The sequence below is a fragment of the Rhodnius prolixus genome, unplaced genomic scaffold, assembly GCF_049639745.1.
Source record: "Rhodnius prolixus isolate KJV_2025 unplaced genomic scaffold, Rpr scaffold_3, whole genome shotgun sequence".
Classification (NCBI taxonomy): Eukaryota; Metazoa; Arthropoda; class Insecta; order Hemiptera; family Reduviidae; genus Rhodnius; species Rhodnius prolixus.
In genome coordinates, this window is record NW_027411603.1 from 27,031,756 (window position 1) to 27,047,729 (window position 15,974).

Sequence of the window (15,974 nt, forward strand, 5' to 3'; positions counted from 1 at the left end):
AAATTAAGCCTAGACCTTTTTATTTTTGTAAAATAATAAGATAATATTTTAAAAGCTTGATACGCAATTCTTAGTGGGCTAATATTTTTTTCTTTATTAGTAATTATCATTTTGTAAAAAAAAAAGGTAAAGTAATCGCCTATTTTTTCTGGCGGGGCTTAACGTCCAACTACCAATTACGTAGGTGTCGTGGACGGAGACGTCTAGCAAACATACTTTACTGTTAATTTCTTTTATTAACCATTAAATAAAATCCAAGGCCTAAGACTAAAATCCAGTAAATACGCATTAGTTTTACTGGTCTCGCCTCTAACCGCTCGGCTACCGTTGCGCCTTGTTTTCAAGGGTTAAAAATTTGTTTAGGTGAATAATTTCCTACCCATTTTTGATTCCCTCTCTGAAACCTTTTGAAGCAAGTGGACTTCAATCTCCCAGTGGTCTAGCCCGATAATAACATACCTGCATTGCTTTAATTTTTATCATTGAGCGTAGCCTATTTTTGTGTTAAAATGGATCTACGTTGTTAATTTATATTTATCAGAGTAATTGCAAATTAGGAATTTTAGTTTCTGTGTGTTAAAGAAATAGAGTTTTGTTATTAACTGGGAGAGCTAACTTTTAATTTTACATTTTAATAAAGTGTATGACATTAGTATGTAGTATGTGTAGGGCAGTTATAGAAACTGGTAACTGTGAACGAGTTGTTGTAATCGATTCCAACCCTGGAACTGATTTCAAAAATCCAACGATTTTAATGGTGGACTAGTTCTGCCCATCACTATATGAAAGCTTGGAAAATTAATTAGGGCAGGTTTTCCTAGGTGAGTTTTACCGACTTACCCGGTGATAAAAATGGAGGAGTTTGTAGCACTAAGTATTTAATTTATTGAGTAACCTTTTTTTGCAGTCACATATTTAAAGAAAAATTAAAAACCTTGTTTAATCATTGAACGTAATGCTAAATAGAGAAAAATGCTCACATTTTGAAGTAGTAATAATACTGAATTTAAATATGTAACATTTTATGTCATCTACATTTTTCTTAAGATATACTCAATATGAAACAATAGAAACCATCCAAAAACTTCTTTATTTTTGTTTTCTTTGTTCTTGGCAAATCACATATTTCACAGATTAATTCAACTTATAATAAGTAGAAATTTGTATCCATAATTTTATTTTTTTAAAATTTGCTGGCTTATTTCGTCGGCGAGAATTTTAAATAAGGCGGGTTTTACCACAAATAGATATAAGAACCAGGTTTATCCCCACTACTATCAGAACCATGAATCAAACAAATCACTCTTAGTGCAGTTTTAATAAGTAATCAAGTTTATTTTATTTGTTTATTTATTTTTACTCTTTCTTCGTTCAAAGTCTTCATAAATTTTCACACATCTGTAGGAAAAGATATTATTAAAAATCTATATTCACTGTTGTTCTCATTCGGGTTTGTCTATTGTGAGTTACTAATATTCATATTGTATTTATTAGTTCAAATCAAACCAAGTCTCGTCGCATTCTTTCAACATGTTTATAAGGAATATTAAAAGATTTCCCATTTTTATTAAAAGAAGTTTCGCTATGGAATCTAAGGTTTCAGTTTGTAAAATTCACTGTACGTATTCGACATTATGTATGTATTTTTTAAAAAGATTTATTTCATAGGAAAAGCAAGTTGCAGTTGGTGATAGGAAAATAAATTTTTTGAAGATTGGAGAAGGGCCACGCGTAGTTTTATGTCTTCCAGGAGTTCTAGGTAATAAACTTAATTTTTTTTATAGTAATAGTATAATATTTATAGTATAATAGTAATGATATCAGTATATATAATAATTGAAAGGAAGCCTAGAAATTGCCAAAAAGATTATTTTGAAGTTCATTACCTAAAAGTTATAGTAATGCCTATTTTTTTGGTGAGCTTTATGTCCCAACAAGAAAGTTAGGTGTCGAGGACCAAACTCGTCAAATAACTTGTACCTCCAGATAAGATCATTTTTAGTAGATTTGTGTTTGATTTATGAGGGACTGATCTTATCTTTACAGATTTAAAACATATGTTCGTTTCAAATGTAAGTCATTTTAGTGAAAATATATATTATTGCATTTAAAGGCTGTTTTAAAGAGAATAATAGCGTAGTGCAATCAACGAAAATAAAAGTTTTTAGCCATCAAGGTTTCAAAGTATAAGTTATTACGTGTTTCACCTGTGCATCTGCCTGAGATAAATACAAAAAAATTATTTTTTTATTCTGTTTATTTTTTACATGATTTAAGGCGCGTCAACATCCGAGGTTATTGGCGCCCTGAGCTCTTTTCAGTGTACTGCCGGCCTCCGGACAGTGTTCTCTCGTTACAGACAACACTGTCCATCACCGGACATTGAGCTGTAAGAAACTCCTAGTAAAAGAAAATCTAAGGGCCAGCAGCTGGATTCGAACCCGGGACCCCCGCGTAGGAATCCAATACGCTAACCGCATAGGTAACCCTTCCCATACAAAATTATTGCCAAGTGTATTGTGCCTTAATGGTGCAAGTCAGTCATGAGAGTCAACAACTTATCTCTTACCCTTTAAAACATTTGCTTGGATGTTGCTTTGTTACAGGAACAATATGGACGGACTTTAATAGACAAGTCGAACATCTAAATAAATCACAGCTAACTCTTGTATGTATGGATATGCCCGGATGTGGAGGTAGCCGTCCACCGGATTGTACATTTCCATCATCTTTTTACCACATGAATGCGGAATATGCTGCCAATCTAATGAAAGTAAGTAATCCATGTGTATATTTCAGTACCTCTGAGGTATAAAACACTAAAGTCTATTTTTTCAAAATTTATTTTGTTAATGTTTATAATATAAAATTATATATTTTTTATTACACAACTATCTGTTAACGTGCATCTACGTTACTTATTATCCACCAATGATTTGAGTAAAATAACTCCCGAGTAAGAAAAAAAATTTGCATTTGCTCTTTAAACAATTTAAAATGTGACATAGTGTTGTGTACCTCCGAGGTACTGATTTATACCTTCACTTTTTATTTCCAAAAAGTATAGATCGGGCGGCCCGAATGACAGCTGTTGATGTGACAAAAAAAAAGCAATTATTTTCAAAAAAACTGATTTCTGGCTGTATTCAAAACCTGTACACGCAAGTAGTTTATTTATTAAATCGGATCAGTGGTTCCAAGTTAACTTAAAAAAAAAAAAAAAAAAAAAAAAAAAAAAAAAAAAAAAAAAAAAAAAAAATCAACTTGCCTAAAAACAGAGTAATACATTACAAACCATGTTAAACACAAAACTCAAAATTTGGTGTTATACTAAAAAATCAAAGTGATTAAAATATTTGCCTAATTTGTTTTTTTTTAAGATGGCATTTATTTTTAAAATTGTAGTTTTCCTTCTATATTAGTTTCTCTATATTTTATTTAAAACACCAACGGGGAAAAAAAACAATTATTTTTTTTGAGATGATTACCTTGAACTTTTTTTTAAAAACAGAAATTGGACCTGCCACGGTACAGCATCATGGGATGGAGTGATGGTGGAATTTCTGGTTTAATACTTGCTTCACAGTATCCAGAAAATGTGGCAAGTCTTGTTGTGTGGGGCGCTAATGCTCATGTTACTTCAAACGATGTAAAACTATATGAAGGTAAGGTAATTTTAAAAAAATTAAGCTCGTGCTATTTTGGAAATAACAACATTAAATGCTAACATTGTTACTATGTTAATATAACATAGTGTATTGTTTGCGATGCTGAGTTCAATTCGCTAAAATTGACTTTTGTTCCTGTATACGGACCATTAGAATCCCCGAATACCTAGAGCTTCCATCTTTGATGCGATAAGGTTCTCGACCATAGGCACCAGCGAAGAAAAAGAGGGGTGCTGAAGTTAATAGTTGTTTGCAATCTTGAATTAAATTTCGATGAACGTTCAATGCCTATAATTGTTCCAGTTGATCCTAATTCAAGGTTGTTGCTCCGAGGGGTTAGTTTTATTATTATTACTGTTTTATACAGGGTTCACATAAAGATATGAACCGGTTTTAAAGGGATGTAAAACAAAAACAATTCAACTTACAGAAATTATGTTTATATTGTTTAATTCAGTACAGAATCTAGTTTTTTACATTAAGTTTGAAAGATGATATCACGTAGGTGGTGGCCGTCAGCCGCGATGCACTCTTGAAGGCGAATTCTGAAGTTTTCAACCGCTCTTCTGCACATTTCGATGGGTATTGCCGTAACTTCCTCTGTGATTCTGTCCTTAAGTTCTTCCTGGATATGTGGACGATGTTTAAAAACTTTATCCTTTGTGTACCCCCAAAGAAAAAAATCACAAATGCTCAAATCTGGTGAGCGCGCAGGCCACTCCACGTCATCCCTCAAAGAGACGAGGTGCTGGGGGAACACTTGCCTCAATCTCACCATTGAAATCCTAGCAGTGTGGGATGTAGCCTCGCCCTGTTGGAACCAGATGTCTCCTAGCTCCACCTGTGTGGAGCTGTTAATAAACAGAATTTTCGCTATCGGGCTATTGAAAACCCAAGGGAAATTCACCAGAGGCCACTTCACTCCCCTAAAGTGACTTTATGGTGTGCAGTATTCCAATCTGGGATCATTGGTCCTTACTTTTTCGAGGATAATGGGCGAACCGTCACTGTCACCGCTGAGCGCTATCTGACAATGTTGGAAGAGTTTTTTGAACCTGAGCTGGAAGAATTGAGTGAAGCAACTAATCTGAAGAACTAGTAGGCTGACGGCCGCCACCTACGTGATATCATCTTTCAAACTTAATGTAAAAAACTAGATTCTGTACTGAATTAAACAATATAAACATAATTTCTGTAAGTTGAATTTTTTTGTTTTTAAAACCGGTTCATACTTTTTGCCCCACCCTGTACAATGCGTTTGCCATCGAAGTAGAAATTAGGGGTGACCCTAATTAATCATTGAAAACGTCTGAGGTTGGCCGGAAATGCAGTCTTAATGTAAAGAAAGCTGGATTCGAACCTGGAATCTTTGCGTGGGGATCCAGTGTACTTGTGGGCCTAATTTTTTCTTTTATCCCTTATCGTTCCCTTTCATAACTTTCTTTACAACACCTTTTACAAACAAGCAATATAAATAATAGATAATGTAAATAAAATATAGCACTAAAATGGGTATAGCAGAAATTTGATAATATAAATTTTCAACAATAAAAACGAATTAATTAAAAAAATTAATATTATTAAAAAAAATATTTAAATTCTATTGATTCAGTAAATAGTACATATTAGCGTCAGATACCACTCAAAAATAGGAAAAGAAATAAAAATTCAGAATTTTTTTTTAAAAAAAAGTACGTAAATAAGCCATCGCCAAAAAAATGTTGAACAGTTGAAAAGTAACAGACATAAAGACTGGCACGAAAAAATGGGTCTTAACCATGTCAAGCGCTGCAACCACCGTAGTGTATAACAACCTAACCTATTCGCATTTTCTGTTAGTTTTCGAAGCCACTCACGTCTTACGCATCTAAGTCAACGCTTTACCTTATACTTTGAGCAAGTCTTGCTCAAAAATACTTCGTGAATAGAGGATAAGTTTTAAAGGGCCTTAGTTATCGAAGCTTAGAATAAGTAGGGTACTTAGTAAGTATCATGTTTGTTTATTTTATAATCCTTCCCTCCTGCCTGATCGTTTTACGTGATATGAAACTTTGCCACTTGTATGTAGCCCATAAAAAATAGTTAAAAAAAAAATGACCGCAGAACTTTGGTCCTTGTAAGAGAGTACACAACTTCTTCACCCCTTGTACAAGCGGTCGACTCAATGAGCTCCCTTAAGTAAACACTTCGGAATTTGCCTGTATACCAGGCAACAAGATGGCTTCGCTTCGAAGATGTTTGTCATTTTTTAGTTTTTAGTCAATTTTGGGACGAAGATATTAAAAGTGGAATGTTAAAAGAATTACAAAAGCACTGTAAGGGCATCGAATTGAACGTCCCTGCAAATGATTTGGAGAGGAATTAGACACGGAGTACGGTTATACTCCTGAGTTAAGAGCATTCAAGAGATCAGATGCAGGCCAACTATAAACTCAAAAATAGTAGGGAAGTGGACACAATAGTGTCAAAATTATGTATGTAATTGGAATTCGTGGATATAGGAAGTTGGAAGTCTACCTCCTTTTGGGGAGTAGGATTCCAAAAACTTAATTCGGATCAAGTCTCTTTTTGGGGCACACTTTTATTTTTAAGTAAGCTGCCTCGTTCACGCTTCTCTCTTCTCTCCTCTAAATGAAGGCAAGAAGTCTGTCTTCAAGGTAATGCCGTAGATACTTTCTTATAAAAGCTTAGTTACATTTAAAGATTTTTACAGTTCAAAAAAATGCACCCATTAAAAAATGGTTTTAATTAAGATCCTTTAGGTAATGTATATTCAAAGTTAAAAATGTCTAAATGGTAATACTTGAGAAGTACAATCAAAAAGGACCACAAGGAGGAAATACAGAGTGTGGTACTACTACTCTCTGTCTTCATGGAATGCCATGGATCCTCAAGTCAACCCCCACCTCCACGTTGGTGTGGTCCGGGCGCCTCATTTTTCCTTAAGATAACCCCCCTGTATTGCTTAAACGGTTCAGAAGTAATAAATATTTTGTACATTTTTCTTGTTTCTCTCTCTCGGTTTTATTCAATTCCCAACATGCTAATTTCTGTGAAAAATAATATCTCTATCAGTTTTTTCTTTTTAAATGAGGCGGCAAACGGGGGAAATGACGAAAAGGTCAGTGGTTTTCTCCCCACTGACCTTTAACCCCATCCCTTATCCTTCCCTTCCATAACTTCCTTTCAACACCTCTCCCTTTCCTCTTTAACCCTACCCAAGCCGAGATGTGGAGTCGTGTCAAGGCTGAATCCGTACAGGGTAGCAAAAAATGTGTGCGTTAACGACCACCTTGGGGCACCAGGCGACACCCCATTGTAATGCAGCCTTCCTGTGATAATGCGGGGCTCTGTCACAGGTGACCGTTTATTCCCTAGCTACTCGTGGGAACGTGATTATATGAACACTCAAAACAACTATCTAAATTCTACTAGAGAGGTAGCTTCTGCGAACTCTCTAAATTCTAATTCGACACTGAATGTTAAAAAACCAGTTTTAACTGTTGTCAGGGAAGACACCATGGTATATTCTGTAATATCTAGCCAGCCAATAGATGAAATAAGAAACCTAGCTGTTTCAGGAGAGAACGCCTTGATGTCCTCTCTGTCCTCAAATACTACTCAAGTCAAGGATAAATATTCACAAGATAACATCTCTAAAAGTGATTATATTTCTATAACTAATGAAACAATACAAAAAGGGGTACACAAAAGACCTTCAGGGGCTACTCGTCGCAAATTGAGAAAGTTAAGAAGAAAAGCCCTATTAGAAGACAGTTTAACTACATCTCATCTACCAGTATCCTCTGAGTCCTGCAATATCCCAGCGATTCAAGCTCTTCCAGAAAATCTAATTGTATCCAATTTCCTTCAGAATGAACCTAATGCACCAGTTGAATCTTTTCGAAATAAACCTCCAGAAATTGGCATCGCCACGACTGTTATTCATTCTACCGTAGAAGGACCAGGAATAGAACATTTAACAAGAAAACTTTCTGGAGCTGCTCGTCGCCGGTTGAGGAGGTTGAAACAAGAAATCGCATTAAAAGGTAGTGAAGCTGAAACTGTTCATCCAAAATCCTCTATTACATCTGACGTAGCGAACAAGACACTTCCCGAAAAACTTTATTCACCTAATGTATCTCAAAATATTTCTAGAGATGTGAAAGAGGTTTGTCAAAATAGCTTTAATGACTCTAGTTTGTCCCTTCGAAGTGAGCCTGTTGTTTGGGATTGGTCTCATGGGAAAAATCCTAAGTTGAAATTAGACTACTTTCAGGATAGTGACAATATTTCGAATCATTCTTTCAACTGCAATCCCTATGAAAACGCTCCCTGTTCATATAACTTTGGTGAACGAAAATTGTCTAATCAGAGTATTCTTAATTCAGAGGATTTGGCTCTTCAAAATAATGCTAGACGAATGAAGGAAACGCGTACGCTTGCAGCCATAAGTGAGGGATCTTGTCCAAATGGACCTGTTGTTTGGGATTGGTCGCACCAGAGTAATCCTGTTTTATTTGAATCATTTTTTAAAAAGAAGACAGAACATGTTTCTCATCAAAATTATGCTGATGGTTTTGAGCTGACAAATCAATGTTATTTAAGTTTAAGTAATGAGTCGGTCAAAACAAGTACTGTTTCCTGTATGTCTAATCTGAATGTTGCTGGCGAAAATAATTCTGCAAAGATACCATTGTATCGAAGTAAAGATCATAAAAATTATGCCGATGCTTTGGAGTTGACAAATCAGTGCTATTCAAGTTTAAGTAATGAGTCTGTCAAAGAAAGCACAGTTTCTTTTAGGACTAATCTGAATGATGCTAGCGAAAATACGTCGGTAAGAAGGATAGCATCGAATCGAAGTAAAGCTCATGAAAATTATGCCGATGCTCTGGAGTTGACAGATCAATATTGTTCAACTTTAAATAATGAGTCTGTCAAAGAAAATGCAGTTTCTTGTAGGACTAATCTGAACGTTGCTGGCGGAAATCATTCTGCAAGATTACCATTGTATCGAAGTAAAGCTCATAAAAATTATGCCGATTCTTCGGAGTTGACAAATCAATGTTATTCAAGTTTAAATTATGAGTCTGTCAGAGAAAATTCTGTTTCTTGTAGGACTAGTCTGAATGTTGCTGGCGGAAATCATTCTGCAAGATTGCCATTGTATCGAATTAAAGATCATAAAAATTATGCCGATTCTTCGGAGTTGACAAATCAATGTTATTCAAGTTTAAATAATGTGTCTGTCAAAGAAAATGCTGTTTCTTGTAGCACTAATCTGAATGTTGCTGGCGGAAATCATTCTGCAAGATTACCATTGTATCGAATTAAAGATCATAAAAATTATGCCGATTCTTCGGAGTTGACAAATCAATGTTATTCAAGTTTAAATAATGAGTCTGTCAAAGAAAATGCTGCTTCTTGTAGGACTAATCTGAACGTTGCTGGAGGAAATCATTCTGCAAGATTACCATTGTATCGAAGTAAAGATCATAAAAATTATGCTGATCCTTCGGAGTTGACAAATCAGTGTTATTCAAGTTTAAATAATGAGTCTGTCATAGAAAGTACTGTTTCTTGTGGGCCTAATCCAATTAATGCTGTCGAAAGTAAATCTCCTTCAAGAAAACCTATTTATCAGATTAAACCTATTGAAAAAAAAGAGCTTTATCAAGGTTCTTTATCTGTAAATTCGATTAACGAATGTTGCAGTAAAAGCACAACAGTGACCTCTCAAAAGCCAGACATTAGAACATTAAATGATAGCAAAAAAGAAACTAACGTTGAGCACCCATCGGTTGCCTGTTGCGATTCAACTCAAAGCACATCATCATTAAATACAAATTTGAAAAAAAATGGAAATCAGAATGAAGTTATATCTCAGAAATTGCGTGACTTTGTATTAATCGCTACAGATGATTATCCGCAAACAAAGATAACTGAAGAACTTCAGAATCAGATTCTTCTTACACTTATGTCAAAGATTGATAGCGTTAAACCAAAGAAAGCTGCTCTGTGTTTTATTGGATATAGCATTCACATGGGAGCACTCAAAATATCATGTGCGGATCTTTATAGTAAGGAATGGCTTCAAAGAGTGGTCCCAAGTTGTATACCTTGGACGGGTGCTAAACTTCGGGTAATAGGACCAGAAATTCTTTTAAAACCTATTCGTGTTTCAGTAAGGATCCCCGACCGTATCTTAACTTCCAAACAAATTTTATCTTACATTGCTTTACAAAATAAAGACGTGGATACCTCCGGCTGGAAGGTGGAGAAGGCAAAAGAAGAGGAAGGAGGACAACAACTTATCATCGTTATGGACGAATCTTCTTGGGCTGCTGTAATGTACCATAAAGCGGCATTGTACGTCAACCATGACCTGGTAACTTTAGAGAGACTCTAGTAGCGAGTCACTAGAATCACACCATTTGTAAAAAAATTGATTTATTAAAAGAAACTCCTTTAAGCAATGACAGTTACTTCGTAGAAATGCCAAGTTGAAATTAAAAAACACAGCTTAATGAAGTTCTGTGGAGATTTCGCTCCCTTTTTGGCGCATACAAATTTTACAACAAACTTTCTCCTTGTTCTTGGCTTAATACATCTGCCTTCAAGCAATTGAATCTATTAATAAAAAATCTGTTAAAAATAAAATTAAAATTTCAGAGATAATATTCTATTGGTCTACTCGTATTCGAATCTACGGAGTGTTTCGAAGAATTTCAGGCACTTTGAATTATATTTCAAAGTTAAATTAGGCGCTGAAACAATATGATGAACTGGCCTTTTGGTACCTGTATTAAATTTATAGTTTATATATTTATAGTTAGATCTCTCATTCCACTACGAAGAAACTAGAACACTAATCAAGTTCAATTAACAAGTTAATTGAAGCGTATTTACAAGATTCTGTCGTGACTTCCTTCGACTTTTTTTTGGAGCACACCATCAAGTATCGCAAGTAGGTAAGCAGCTACATTTAATTTTTTATTTACTTTCTCTGCCTGAACACTCTTAAGTTCAACACTAGATCATCTCTTTTCTAGGTCCTTTCTTGTAGATTCCATCCTACGTAAGAACTTGTGAATTGCACACTCTCAAATTTGGGGATGATTTGTAGTTTCATTTTATTAAATGTTAAGAGAATTTTTGTGATTATTTCATGTTTTTATTCTGATTAAGGTTATTAAGCTTTGATTCAAAAATGTTTGTTTTGCGCCCAATTGCACTTAAGTGTACACGTTTTATATATTGTATTTAATGCATTTAATAGCTATTTCGCTATTTCGGCCATTCCTATTAAAAAATATTCATTAGCTGGGGAATATATAAATTAATTTTTATATGATATTGGTAGATTTGGATTTTTCTGTATAATTTATTTATTTTTTAGTTTTTGTTATGTCGAAAAGGTTTATACGTTAAAGATTTCTGTTTGCTAAATCTCTGAGCTGCTTTCAATTGTGCCGTGTGGCTTGACCAGCAGTGGCCAGTGGGTTGGGCTTGTCTGTCCGTGCATGCCTCAAGTCACCACCACCACCTCTCTTGTCAATAAAACTGGCAAGAGTCTTAGATGAAAAGGTGTCTCAGAACTGTCGTTTTACTAGGTCCTCGTACCAGGCGATTGTCTACTTCGGTCCGAATTTAGGAAGCAGGCATTCCGGGACTAGTAACCTAATCCCAGCTATCTGTTCGTAACACATTCCCAGTCGTAGAAAAGAAAGCAACTCGTCCTACCGAAGCCAGCATTAAGAAGTTAAGAAATTATGTGGCGGAGCAAACAGATGTATAAAATAAATTTTTCGTGTATGTCTCATGACTTGTAATATCTTTTCCAAGAAAAATAATCCCTTATCAGGAATATTTTTATCGTAGAAGGTTGATAAAGGTTCTAGGTATACTTTTAACAGCGGATATCTACTTAAATTACTTTATAGGAAGGGAGGAAGCTGGACAAGCTGAACTGAAACTGAAAGTAATCTCTATTTTTCTATACTTTTAATAAGACTAATTATTTTGAAAAATTTCTTTTTGTATTAACTGCAGCGAGAAAAGAGAATCCTCTAATAATCCTTATTCAAGGAAAACATTTCAAGCAAGTGGGAAGTCTTTAAAAAAGTAAAGAAGTAGTTTGGAGTAATCTTTTTATATTTGTTGATAGAAACTCGCTGGTTCGCTTTTTTAGAACATCACAGGAAAGTTTAGAATTGCAATTCCAGTCAGCAGTTTTCTTAAAACTCTGGATTATGTCGAAAAATGGTTTCACAGCTACAAAATAGCCACACAAGGAAAGGGTTTCAAACAAAAGTTAAAATATACAACAATCTTTAAAAAAGTTAAACCAGTTTCAAGAAACGCTATAGCGTAGTTATTTCTACCTAATTTTTTATCATGTTCTCTCTTTCTAATAAGTGCGTTATCCACGACAGTTATTTATTTAATTATTTATTTTATTTTTTTAATAATTTAAATTTTAACTAAATTAAATTCTATTCTTAATTTGCTCTAAGGAATCCACCCATACAAATATGCTAGCGTAATCACATTTAATTTAAGGCTTTTCCTATTGGCTCATCGTTGTGTAAATGCTATCGTACTTGACTTCGTTGTAGCAAGAATATAAGATTCAATATTTCTGAAACGGTAATAGGGCGGTATTACACTAACAGCTGAAAGTATACTAATTATTAAAAATAAGTCTCATTGTATATCCATAAATTTATTATTGGTTACCTAGACTTTAGGAAATCTTTGTCAGAAGTATAGTTTTGTTTTATTTTCATTTTTTTTTAACCCTTTCCGGACCGAATTATTATAATGCAGCCAAAAATGTGCATCACATTTTTTGTGCTTCACTTGTGCTGCCTCAACAGACATGAAAGAAAACTAAAATGATGCCAATTGTATCATTTGGCCAAAATTAAGCATGAAATAATACATTTTAAACTAGTGATGCCATATGGCATCATCGAGCTGGAAAGGGTTACAAAAAGAATAGTTTTGTTTTAGTATGTTTTCTTGTTGGTAGTATTTTTTTATTTTCTGTACTTTACAGTTATGTTTTGATTTTTTCTGTTCTGTTATTATCAAATACTAAATTTGTAAATATTAATGATAATACTTTTGAATTGTAGTTTAAGCAGAAATGTCAATCACATTACCACTCACCATCTATATTGTACAAATGTGTATTATTATAGCTGTAAAATAATAATAATAATAGGGCGGTATCACCAATTAATGTGTAAAAAAAAAAAAAAAAAATGGATTTCTGTAGTTATCCGACCGACAGAAAGTGAAAGAAATAAAGGATGTGGGAAACGCAGGGTGCGTACCACAGCCAACGCCTCCTAATAAAATCATTTGCCTTGTTTGCAATCTTTCAGTTCTAATTATCACTTTTTGATGCTGCTAAAAAGTTTTTTAAAATTTCGCTGAACACGTTTGGCATGTTCCATGCGTACTAACTACTACCATGATTTCACTGAATTCACTTAAGAGAATTATTTTTTATTGATTTTTTTTAAATTACTTTATGTAATAAATTTAATAAAAATGATCATTTTAGGTATTCAAGACATTGATAACTGGTCTCCGAAAATGGCTGAACCTTTTTTAGCCGTCTACGGTCGCGAGGTCCTAAAAAAAGGAATGCACGAATGGTAAGTATGCATTGAAACGCATTTGAGTTTTATGGCACTTTTAAGTTACTATTTAAAATCGGAATGTTGAGAAAGAAGCTTTAAAGCCAAAATTAGTGCGACTTGAAATATCGGTTGCCTTAGCTGTCAGTATCATTAATTATTTGTGAAGGGTGTATACTTTTGTATTCAACACTGTTCCTTAGTATTGTTGATAGCTGTAAAACCTTTCTAAATGAATATATTTGGTCCCATCTAAATAATTTTTCAGTTCCCATCAAGTTTCCTTAAAGAAAGATCAATTTAGATCTTATGGTCGTAATCTTCACTTTTTTGAAGACTGAAACTCTACAATTAACGTCGTTATCCCTGTTTACATGAAATTTATTTTAACAAAAAAATAAATAAATAAGTTTTTTGCTCACAATAATTGATTTGAAAAAACAATATAATCGTATACTTAGGTGCAGTATGCATTTCCCTGTTTTCTTTAGTTGTAGTACATCCCTTTTTCATTGTAATATTAACAATTTAGTTTTTAACTCTCATATGAACAAATGAAACAAAAACAAGTCTGTGCATTATTAATTTGAAAGGTAAAGAACACTCAATCAATGATAAAACAGGTGTTTTAGAAATCAAACTTAAGTGATAAGGGCAATAGAACTTAAAAAGGTACAGTTTTGCTTTCTCTACCTCTTAGAAGAGATTGAAAACGTCATATTTTAAACATTGAGTTTTTTCATTGGAATTACAAATTTTTGTGAAGTCCATGAAAAAAAACATTTCTGCACTCTCTTGGGGATTTGAGGCTATCCCACTTCTAGAAATAGTAAGAAGCTCAATCTTGGTATTACGGTTTGATACCTTATTGGCTTCTTGAAAACATTTCCACCAGTGATGTTCCCACAAGGGCGTGAAGATAAAGGGCGCTTGCTTCACAAACCCAACTGTAAATCTTACAGTTGAGAAATAGCAGTTCCCTCCTTTTTAATTGTACTTTGTACTAAACGTTTTTCTATTAAAGTTTATTCTGTTCCACAGGTATGATAGGATTTGTCAAATCCAGAAAGAAGGTGGTGATATTTGTAAAAATGATCTTGCCAAAATTAAGGCTCCAACATTGATTGTACATGGTGATAAAGATCCAGTGGTTCCATTAGAACATGCTGAATTCCTAAAAGAGAAGATTTCTAATTCAACGTAAGTTTTATTTTTTTTTTGTATTTGAGATGGTTTTCTCAATCCTGCCAGTTTTCTACAGTTTCGATCATTTAACAAAATGGTTTGATTTTCTAATATATTAATAATGAAGTAACATCGTAGTTTAGGAGATACATTTTTCGAAAATGAACCTTCTCTTTCTTAAAGGCATTCGACTGGTTTGCGCTCTTCAAAATGATGCATTAAAAGTACATCTTCTAAAGAACACGCACAATATGATTCTAGAAATTATTTGTGTGACTAGAGCGAAAGACTACGTTGCTTAGGTTACTAAATTTAGTAACCGAAATTAGTGAGGTCACCGACATTAGTAAGAATACCAGCAAGATTATTAGAAGAATTGATAATATTTTAAGGGAGCTGCTGTTCTGAATCTAGATCCCTAAAAGAGGGTAATTTTTACGCCTCCAGTATGGTCAGGTTTTTTAATTCAACTGTTGAAAGTTTATTTTACAATTCAGAAGGTTTCTCTTTTAACAGATATCTGTTTCGCAATTCCCATCTTGTTTCTTAAATAACATTCTAAAAATAGATCATATCAATAAGCTATACAAAAAAATAAAGCATTATGCATTAATTTTTGTTTTGCTTTGTGTCAATTGTTTTCTCATTGCATTTTAAACCAACTTTTAAGTTATTTTATTTTGTTAAAAGTTATTGCAAAAATAAAAATAGTTTTTTATTGGTTTCTTTCTCTTTCAGACTGGTGAGATTTCCAAATGGAAAGCATAATCTTCATCTTAGATTTTATGAAGAGTTTAATAATTTAGTTGAAAATTTTTTTAAAGAGCATTGATGTTTTATTTTAATTCTGGTAAAAATAAAGTAAATGTAAATTAAAAATACTTACAATTTTTATGTAGTTTTGTGAAAACAAAACGTACTGTGAAAATATAAACAGTTAATTCAAATTACAATATTTAGTCAACAAACCTTTTTTTTTTTCTTTTAAATAACCAAGTAAAATACAATTACCCATTGGTTTCAGTAAATATTGGGTTGATACATAAACTCATGCCGTTTTTCGCTGCAGTAAAAAAAAAAAAAAAAAAAATACATCAGAATGGAGACTGAATTAATACGCAATTATTCTCTCACTGTTAACGATGGTTTTTTGTTAGTAGTTTAAAAAATTGTAACTCAGATATTAAAAACAAAACATTTCGTGTTAATGTTGCGTAGAAAGAGGAAATATAATAAATCAGATTTATTTAGTACACTTAGAATTATATTGGCACTGAATAGTACCACAGGTGCTGTGGCGGTATTGACTGAGGACTATCATCTGCCAACCGTTTCTCACAGATCATTAAAGAAGCTATACAAAACTCTTCAGCGAGCAGTTATCTTTAAGTTGTGCCAAAAGTATTTGATTACCTTCCAAGTTCTGATAGTAATAATAACAGAAATTAACAGCAAGATTAAACCGGAC

At 33.5% G+C, this 15,974-nt stretch overlaps 1 protein-coding gene and 1 long non-coding RNA gene across 4 annotated transcripts; one reads left to right on the forward strand and one right to left on the reverse strand.

Annotated features, from left to right (window-relative positions):
- Nucleotides 1-1,071: 1,071 nt before the first annotated feature.
- On the reverse strand, nt 1,072-2,037 carry LOC141452639 (uncharacterized). The gene is made up of 2 exons (XR_012457514.1): nt 1,887-2,037; nt 1,072-1,398 (listed from the first exon to the last, which is right to left on the reverse strand). It is a non-coding gene; the product is annotated as an uncharacterized lncRNA (long non-coding RNA).
- LOC141452630 (valacyclovir hydrolase) lies at nt 1,358-15,474 on the forward strand. 3 transcript variants are annotated; one of them, XM_074124958.1, is made up of 7 exons: nt 1,358-1,596; nt 1,669-1,759; nt 2,607-2,773; nt 3,512-3,665; nt 13,246-13,339; nt 14,363-14,521; nt 14,690-15,333. In XM_074124958.1, exons 1-7 carry the CDS (start codon nt 1,531-1,533, stop codon nt 14,718-14,720), a joined length of 762 nt encoding a protein of 253 aa, XP_073981059.1. In that variant the 5' UTR covers nt 1,358-1,530; the 3' UTR covers nt 14,721-15,333. The 3 variants fall into 3 exon arrangements, 2 of the variants coding, with proteins under 2 accessions (XP_073981059.1, XP_073981058.1); XM_074124957.1 differs by having other exon boundaries at nt 1,389-1,596; nt 15,245-15,474; XR_012457504.1 differs by lacking the exons at nt 1,358-1,596; nt 1,669-1,759; nt 2,607-2,773; nt 3,512-3,665; nt 14,690-15,333 and adding an exon at nt 6,473-10,642 and having other exon boundaries at nt 14,363-14,485.
- The last annotated feature ends 500 nt before the right edge of the window (nt 15,475-15,974 follow it).

What these genes read in the sequence shown, in the direction of transcription:
- LOC141452630 (XM_074124957.1), top strand. Translation starts at nt 1,531, where the DNA reads ATGTTTATAAGGAATATTAAAAGATTTCCCATTTTTATTAAAAGAAGT. An exon ending in ATGCTGCCAATCTAATGAAA is followed by an intron (nt 2,774 to 3,511) that starts GTAAGTAATCCA and finishes TTTTAAAAACAG; the next exon opens with AAATTGGACCTGCCACGGTA. An exon ending in CGATGTAAAACTATATGAAG is followed by an intron (nt 3,666 to 13,245) that starts GTAAGGTAATTT and finishes TGATCATTTTAG; the next exon opens with GTATTCAAGACATTGATAAC.